This window comes from Condylura cristata, unplaced genomic scaffold, assembly GCF_000260355.1.
Source record: "Condylura cristata isolate star-nosed mole 26May11 unplaced genomic scaffold, ConCri1.0 scaffold00002, whole genome shotgun sequence".
Lineage (NCBI taxonomy): Eukaryota > Metazoa > Chordata > Mammalia > Eulipotyphla > Talpidae > Condylura > Condylura cristata.
This window is the reverse complement of record NW_004567103.1, coordinates 43,287,807-43,297,098: the sequence shown is the minus strand read 5'-3', so window position 1 is coordinate 43,297,098 and position 9,292 is coordinate 43,287,807. Positions and strand designations below refer to the sequence as shown.

At 41.2% G+C, this 9,292-nt stretch overlaps 1 protein-coding gene across 1 annotated transcript in view; it reads right to left on the bottom strand.

The window, feature by feature from the left end:
- Positions 1–2,090: 2,090 nt before the first annotated feature.
- CHN1 (chimerin 1) overlaps positions 2,091–9,292 on the bottom strand; it is a 154,011-nt gene continuing 146,809 nt past the window's right edge. The window contains exons 11-13 of the mRNA XM_004674510.2: positions 8,539–8,676; positions 4,533–4,638; positions 2,091–2,890 (exon numbers count right to left, since the gene is read on the bottom strand). Coding sequence (XP_004674567.2) covers positions 2,719–2,890; positions 4,533–4,638; positions 8,539–8,676 — 416 coding nt within the window. The 3' untranslated portion in view covers positions 2,091–2,718. The remainder of the gene's footprint in view (positions 2,891–4,532; positions 4,639–8,538; positions 8,677–9,292) is intronic.

Below are 9,292 nucleotides of genomic sequence, written 5' to 3'. Positions count from 1 at the left end.
GTAGCCAGTTGTTTGTCTTTCAGGGATTGTTGACTTTGATTTGCTGCAATTTAATTTTGAATATATGCAGAAAGCAAGCCCGGCTTCACCCTGTTGCTATCTTGTTGGACTCCTTCATAATTCTCATCTGTAGAATTAAAGATAGAGCTAATAATACAATATAAAATGTACCCAATAGATTGTAAGAAGCTAAAGTCACTTCAGCATGAGTTCGATCCCCACCCTGGAGGTGACCCACATGGCGCGGCAGACTCTCTCCTGATCATCCTGCTGCTCCCCTCAGCAGTGTACTTCATCAGTCGACCTGTTCTGCTCCCCACTCTGTCTCTGAATCCCCTCACTGCCCCTGAACCTCTGGCTCGTACCCAAGCTGTATGCATAAATAAATCTTAAAAAAAAATACAGAGAAATCTGATTTCTTAATAATTTCTTCAAAAGTATAGACAGGCGATGAGGATTTCTGGTTTCTGGCAGAGTCTCGTGGTGCTGCCACCACAGCAGTGACTGTGATCACACAGTGGGTGACAGTGGGAAGGCTTATCAGTCTCTCCTCCCACTACTGACTGGTAGAAATAAATAGAAAGCTCTGCCTCATCATAAAAGGTCAGCTCTCCCACTAGTCATAGGAAGACATGAACGAAAGACTCTAGTTAATTACTGAGTCAAGGGACTGGAGGATGTTTCTTCATTTCAAGAACTGTCACCCCAAAGTTCAACAGTGCTTTAAGATGGAGCTGTTACTTGTGGCTGTATGTCCCGTGGGCTCACTTCAGTATGTTTAAAAACATACCAAGTGCATCATTCACAGGTTTGATAAAGTAACCTTGATCAATGGTGATATCCAGAATGTTCTGAGCAGAAGGAAAGGCATGTTGGTATTTACTATGATCAGGCATTGCTCCTGCTTCCAATATAACTCTAATTCTACTAAATGCCTACTCTAAAATTAACCCTATCTGTTCCTTTTAAAAGACCCTAGGGTGATAAGTAAAGCATTTTTATTTACAACTGAATTCTTCCCTGAAAAGGTCTTTATACAAAATGAACTTCAGACAAGAATCTCTGCCTAACCCAGGGACAGATTCATGTGATCAGATTTCTGACAAATGTATTTCATAAGTCAAAGGTATTGTCTCGGTGTTTAGTGCCTTTTAGTAACTGCCTGTTTAAAGGACATTTTCTGTTTTATATAAAGCAAATCTTTTGTACTTTATTACATAGATCTGCTGTTGTTTAGTGCAATGACATTTTTCATAGGCTACTGTGGTTGAGAAGAGAGCTGTAATGGGCTGTTTCCTGAGTAACCATGCTTTTCTGAACAGAAACATTAATAAAGCATAGTGCCAGCTTCCTGCTATAGCCTAGGGACAGAAATGGGGGGAAATGCCGTATTTCTGTCAGTTCCCATTATCTTTAAGATAGTCTTGAAAGTATCAAGGAGTGAAATAATAGGAAGGATGGGAATAATCTTGTCATGTAGTATTTTTTTCACCTTTTAAAAGCAGGGAAGGACTCTTGTTCTGGAAGGGTGCTCATTTGCCAGACAAGGACATAGACTCAGGAGAGTTGTGTGCTCGAAGGCACAGGGTGGCCAATGACAGTACCAGGGCACTTCCTTGGTGCCTAGCGCCTGGCACCTTCCCCCTCTGGGTGTCGGGCTGCTGTCTTGGGGCATGCTGAGCTTCACTGCATGTCAATATCATGCATTTCTAACAAACCAAATGTTTATGAAGTCACTCTCTCAGTCTTTTTCTTCTGGTAGCTCTAAAAGGAACTCCTGTGTTCCCAATACTTCCCAACCAAAAACACATTTGGGAAAATATTCTAGATTTCTACAGTGCTTACAACAAGAAAAGGAAATCCAATGAGGGGTGTTCAATTTCTAAGCAATTTTAAATTATTTCAGAAACTCAACATGAAACTAGCAATAGTAAACAAAAGAGGCAAGAGAATACTTAACACATTCCTCCAAATACTTCCAATCATGGGAAAAGAATAAACTATCAATATATTTTTATTTCTAAAAGCCAAATTTAATAAATTAATAAATGCATGCCAGATAAAAACACAAACGTACAACTAAAACCCAATAATATTTTAACAGAAAATATTCTGCATTGTTCTCTTTTTATTGGTGTGGAGAATTTACTAAATTAACAAATCTGAAAACACGTTTTGCTTTTTGCTTTTGCTGGAAGGAAAGTACTATGTTAGAGAACTAAGAGAAACCAGAAATAAAGCATTTGAGGAAAAGTAGGCATATGTCAGATGGCAATGCAGCAGGCAGAGGTGCTGTCTTCACTGTGTGCGGGTTTATGTGAGCATCAGGACCAACGACAGAACCCAAAAGCGAAATCACGACAGGGTCACTGCGAAACATGCTGACTTAACAACCACAGACTACCCAGAACGAAGAGGCGGTGCAGGCTGCTGTCTCCTTGGTATGGGGTTCCCGTGCCAAATGGGGGGCTAATCATGCAATAGCTTGAGTTTCTCTGAACATGATAAACACCCAGGAGTACTAGAACTGCAAAGCGTGTGTTCACTGTTTTACAAGGACAGCTGAGCGGTGCTAGGAAAACAACAGAAAGTTCCTTCATCTTAATCTGGTTATATGCCCAAACCTCTAACCAAGGAATAATTCAGCTATACAAGCCAATTAAATTACTATAAAACATTCCTTCATCTGTAAAACGTCCTCCCCCTCAAACTAAAAATTTAAAATAAAATGTCTTCATTTTTGATAAGCAGCTCTACCACCAGTCTCTGATACCGTATATCATTCAACGCAGCCATGGCATCTAGTTCTGGAGATCTCATGAGGGTCGGGCCAAAAACAATTCCAAGGTTCTCTGCATTCATGAGGTTCTCCTTTTCATGGAGGGTCACTCTGAAAAATACAAGTAAAAATACAGGGATGTGTAAGCCCAGGAGCCATGGCTTGGGCATTAATACGAAGACAAGCCTCACAATATGGGTCTGTGCCCAACAGGAAGGAGCTGTTCTGCTACGTTAGGTCATAGAAGTTCTTGACTTCAAAATTCTGGCTTTCCTTGGAGTAGATCACCTTCACTTTAAACTTCAGATGATCACTGAGGCTGAGGTCTGGGCTGCTATGCCGGACTGTGCCGGGGCAGCTCGGGCTGTGGATTCCTTGCAGTCCTCTGGCACAGGGGGATGTTTGCAAATAGAGAAAGAGCTGGGTCTTGACTGTTCCATCAGCTGTTCTTCACTCTGCCCTTCTTGTTTCCAGAGAGTATTTTGCTGGTGGAATACTTCACGTGTCTGGGGGAAAGTGGTAGCGATGTCACTAGGAAATGCTCAGGGTGAGCAATCTTGTCAGTGAGTGTAAGTGATTTCATATATTCTTTTTACTGCCAGAGGAAAGGCACAGAGACTATACTGGGAGTGTTATTCCTTTGCTTTGGTGCACAGTACTTAATTACATCCAAATATGAGGCAGACCTGAATGTACACATGAAGCTGTATGTGTACTGAAAGTGTTAATGAACTTGTTCCCTCTATAAAAGCACCATGAATAAATACTCAATTCCAGGTAGCTCACACATAAGACCTAAAATAAATATCAAATTGTGCTGTCTTATTTTGGTTACTGACTGGTCATATATTTTAAAATTTTAAAACGACTAAAAACTTGGACATATTTCAAAAGCTTTGCTTCAACTTAAAGATTAGGAGCAATTAAGTAGGGAAATAAAACTATATCACTATTAACCACTTTAATAAGACAAACTAGAACTGAATTTTATTTTCCCTCCTTCCCTTTATCCTTTACTTTAGTCCATTAATTTTTCTGCAGCAGGTTTCAGTATTGGCAAATTAACTCAATAATCTAAATGCCCATCACTGAGTCTCAAGTGCCTGTTTTGGAGTAGTAAGAAAAGCAAGCCTTCTTGAGGCTGCTCTGCTCTGGATTTATTATGCTAATGGTAGTGTCTTCACACCCACAACCACAAAAATTACCGAATGCCGTTGGTAGGATATTGGTATTTCTCTCATATTTGCCAACATAATGGATCTGCAAATACATTGATAGTAAAGTCTGAAATCAGCCTTGTTGAGGCTGAAAATACAATGTTCCTTTTCAATGTGTACAATTTCACACAAGAGGACCACAGCTATGCATGTATGTATTCGTTCACTAGATCATTGCCCTTTCTTTCACTTTTTGTTGCATTTTATTCTTAAAATTGGGTCCTGGGCCCTCCCTGGTGGCACAGCGGGTTAAAGCACTGCACTGAGAAGCTAAAGCTACTTCCGCAAGAGTTCAATCCCCGCCTGCCCCGGAGGAGACCACATGGTGTGGCAGACCTCTCCTGACCCGCCCGCTGCTCCCCTCAGCAGTGTACTTCGTCGATCTGCCTGTTCTGCTCCCTACTCTGTCTCTGGTGAAGCCTCTCACCGCCCCTGAGCCTCTGGCCTGTACCCCAGTTCTGTATGTACAAATAAATCTTTAAAAAAAAAAAAATTTGGGTCCTATACAAGTACGAGCTCCAAAGTCTGTAACTTGCCTCTTCAGATGCGCCATGAGGTACCGGAGTGTTTCGCAATGAGCAGGTGGCAGTAGCTTCAGTGCTTCATGGAGGGTTTCTAATTGTTCATCGGGATCCATGATTTCTGAAAGAGCAAGTTGGATGCTCAGGAGAAAAACTTTGACAAGTGGTATAAAGGGTCCATTTAATTCTGTTCTTTATGGTGATCTTCCAAAATTGGTATGAGGTGTTTTCTCACAGATCCTTGGCCATACCTTTAGAAGCTCTTTTTAAGATTCAAGCCCCAGATTTCCTACACCTTAGTTTCAATGTGGCTGCACCATTTACTTAGAATTTTAGGGGAAACGTGCAGTCTTTTCATTTGCATGTACTAGTTTTGGTAACTACGGAAATTGGATATTAAAAATATAGGGTGGAACTATAAAAGTTCACACAATTATAGGTAGACACACACAAACTTAAACACTCTAACAGGTTCATCTTAGAACATTACAGATTATTTAAGGAATGCTGCATTGCTCAAAATATTTAAAAAAATCCCGTTTTAGTGATGCATATCACCTCATAGCTCCGTGTAACCTTTGCCAAAGTCCTGTTAATTGATATTCTTATTTTTTCCTTTTAAGCTACGAAACCTAAAATTTAACACTTCCTTTATTCATTACCCTTAGTTCTATCTTACTTTGTGTTACATATAGGAAGTCATATCTACCCTCAATGCACAAAAATATACTACTTAGGATATTCAGAAGAATGTGCTGCAGACCTAGAGCAATACCAAATGTTTTGTATGATGACAGAATCCCTGAAATAAATGTGACCCCCAAAGATGTGAACTTTGAAGGGAACTATCTCCATTTGGGTATTTTAGTTCTGCTCTGGTGGCCAAACAACCAGAACATTCCTTTGAGATCATAAATTGTATTCTAATTCATCAAGTGTTTCCATAATAAAAACTACAGATATCTTTGGAATTTTGTGCTCTCAAAAAGTACACCAAAGTACATGTCTGCTAACCAAATGCCAAGAAGATGCAGTGCCTTTAAGTACTGGATTCAGGATAACTGCTTGGGACCCTGAAGTCCTGAAATCAGGAGAGCAGCCTTGAAATATTACAAGGATACATCTGACCAGAAAACGAATATTTATTGAGCGCCTCTTAAGGTAAGCAAGGAGCTCTTTCAGGCAGTGTGAGAACATGAGCCATAGCATGAGAACTGCTGGGGCAGGGTAGAGTGCAGAGAGAAGACAAGCCATGACCTCTTGGCTTGTAGCAGAGGTGCAGATGAAGTGTGACAGGCACAGGAAAGATCGCTGGCAGCTGCGAGGAAGAGAGAGAAAGACGGCATCTGAAGGTGGTCTGGAAGGTTTGGAAATAAGCACTCTGAACCTGCATTAAGATCAGTTTAAAGCTTTTTTTTAAAGCATCATTTTTTTCTTTATAGGAAAATTCAAATACGAAAAGGATAAAATGTAGCCAAGAAAAGGGGTGAATCACCAAGTTGTGGGGAGAACTCACCAAGTTCTCATTCCCAGACTTCCCTGTAGGAAGTTGAAGTTAGTCAGGACAAAGAATCTTGCGTTTTCTGAGACTGTCTGACTCACCCAGGGTCGCTCACCCATGAACTGAGTTGCATTGCTTTACTAACATCTCCTGTAACAGTTCTTAGGCTTCCCGGCTGGAGGAATGTTTCCACACTGAGCTCCATGGGAGCTCCATGCTCCTGTGGTCAGGGAGCAGGCCGTGGCCAGCACCAGTCTTCCAGGCCTTGGAGCTACAGGAGGCAGTGCTTAGCTGGTGGGGAGAGGGAGTCAGGAAGGAAGGCTGGGTAAGCCAGAACTTCAGGCAGCAGACAGCAGCAGACAAGCAAGTTCCAGGGGATCATGAAGATCTTTGTGCTTTTAGATGATGCTAGTATGTCCTAGAGACACTGAGTCCTAAAGAACAGGGGCTCAGGTTTTATTTTTAGGGGCTGAGAGATGAAACCATTCAGGAACATCTGTGTCAGGAAGATTCAATCAACCCTGTCTCTTCCTTCTGTGTAAGCCTTTCTGTTTCCTCTGGGGAGCCAGAGTGTGCTGAGTACAGACAGCAGAGGCTCTGACACCACACAGTGTGGCTTGGATGCCAGTGCCACCTCCGCTAGTGATAATTCACTTACTGGGGTAACTTACTAACACTCCATTGTATCTCCTAAGATGGTGTCATGGATGTAAAGTATATAGTATGATTCCTGGCACCTAGTGTTTGCGCTGTAAATCTTAGCTTTGCTCATCTTCCGTTCTGCCTGCATAGATAAGGGGATGACTTGCACAGAGTGGTTGTATCTGTGTATCTAAAGAATGAAGCAGATGCTACTGGCAGAAAAGCTGTGTGCACCATCCACAGTGATGTCCATACCTAACATGATAAACGTTTGCACTGGGTGTAAGAGCATTATGCCAGGGTTTTTGGTGTCACATGTCAAAATAGTTGAAATTATAGAGGGAATTGCTGCCTTTATTTCAAACAGCTTCTCATGATGTGCTTTCAAGAGCTTTCTGAAGGGTGAGTTAGGAGAGCTTGCTGATTTCTCAAGACAGGGGGGCTGTTTCAGACACAAATCCCAGAACAATGACAAATGTTGGGAAGGATAAAAACATTTTTTTTGTCAGCATCACAATCATCTCAGTGGATCCTGGATAAGCATTCAACAACATTTTATGGCATAAGAAAGACTTAAAAATAGAGACGGACCTTGAATACTTAGAAAGAAAACTGAAGAGAAAGGATGTGAGGTAATATGGGGGTTGGGGCTAAAGCCCTTGAGACCAGTAAGGAAGGCTTGGGTCTCTGCTGTGTACTCAGGAGGCTGGGCAGGGTGTTTATGCTTGTGGAATTGTGGCTCTCTCCCCTGCTATCGGGATGCCCTCGGGCTAGATGCCAGGCTTCAGTTTACTCCCCAGCAGCCTGGGGGCAGGGACATGGCAGTCAAGGCTCCATCTGGCCTGGTGGTTGAGCAGGGCTTGCCACATACTCTCTCTGTGGAGGAAATGTCTGTCTCGTGAAATAAGAACCCATGATGTTCCCTCAATTTTCATGACCCACAATCTATCCCGAAATGAAAGAACTCAAATCCAGTGGAAGAGATCCAGGCTGTAACACAGAACTTTGTAAAAGTTGGAGTAACCTCTGTAATTCTCATGGCTGTTCTCGGGTATGAGCTGACCTACAAGAAATCTGGGCTCTGTGGAGCTAACCACAAAAGCCTGACAAAATCTCTGAAGGGAAAAGTAAAATCAGAACAAAGCAAGTTTGTGCTTCATAAATTTCAAAGTCAAAAAGCAAATCAGTGTTACTAAGGAAGTGATGTTATTATTTAAAGATCAAGAGAACATATGGTTTTAAAGAGAAAAGCAAATGACAAAAATAACTTATCTTTTCTAAAAAAATAGTAATACCAACACTTAAAATCTGTTAAGAAGCTCCTTCCTTAAAAAAAAAAAAAAAAAAGGGTGAATTACAGGTATGACTTTTTTTGCACCAGAAATAAAATTGGCAAATAAGTCTTTTGCTCTATCTTATTTTCATCTCAAATAGAACTTTAAAAAAATAACTTCTGGCTCCTTAAAGTATGATCTGTGAGCCAGTGCCAGTGTGCAAACTGTTTATTAATGGTCTCAGGATAAGTATAGAAATTGAAGAGTAATACTTTGGAAGCTTTCATAGCAAGCTGGCAAAGTAATTTTTATGCTTGTTGAACCTAGTAACTAAATAGTCTTGTATTTAAAATTTTGAATATTTTTATTTTTCTAGTAACTACAGAATACAGGTATTAAGTCTTACTTTGGACAATGATGTTTAGCACATTCCAAAGCTACCCCAGAAACTTCTGGTATAGGTCAGCTCATAAACTACTTATGTTAGGAGAGAGTATATTGACCATAGAGAGAGATGAAAAGGAAATGCTTCACAAAATGCATTAGAAATATCCAGTAGCAAAAAGGAGACCAGGTTCCCGGGGGAGGGCAACTGTGTACTTACTGGCAGATTCTATGAACTTAGGGTAGGCGTCGTACGTGATGAGTGGAATTGGTAAGTCCCTGAAGTACAGTTTCAGCGCGCCAGTGATAATGTTGATATCTTCATACATGTTCACAGAAATATCTGCTTTCTCACCATCTTTGGAGGAGGATAAAGGAAATAAAAGTAAATGTCTGGATTCACAGCACTTTTAATAAATGACATTTTTGTATACAGCGTTTGAAGATTCATAAAGTTCAGCTTTTAATGTCAAGTTTAGTTTGCTAAATGATGTAAATGATCAATTTTGTGTGTGTAAAATACAAAACTTCTGCAGTTAGTTCTTTTCCTATGGAGAGGGACAGTAGGAGAGGACTAAGGTCAACAGAAAAATTTGTAAGTTTCATAGCTACCTGAGAAATCCTTCGGGTATAATGTGAGATTGCATTTTCTCTTTAAAATAGCATAAAGAATGTGAAAATAACAACAGAGGCTCTTCCAACTTCCAATGACCCCTAGCACGAAAGACAGCTTTGCATCCAGGCGTCTACATATTACATTTGGAGGTTGCCCAAGTGCTGGGGGGTAGGGAGGTAATAAGTCAAAAAAGAGTTGGCCCTCCCTGGTGGCGCAGCGGGTTAAAGCACAGCACAAAGAAGCTTAAGCTACTTCCTCATGAGTTCGATCCCCGCCTGCCCCGGAGGTGACCACATGGCGTGGCAGACCTCTCCTGACCCGCTGCTCCCCTCAGCAGTGTACTTCGTCGATCTGCCTG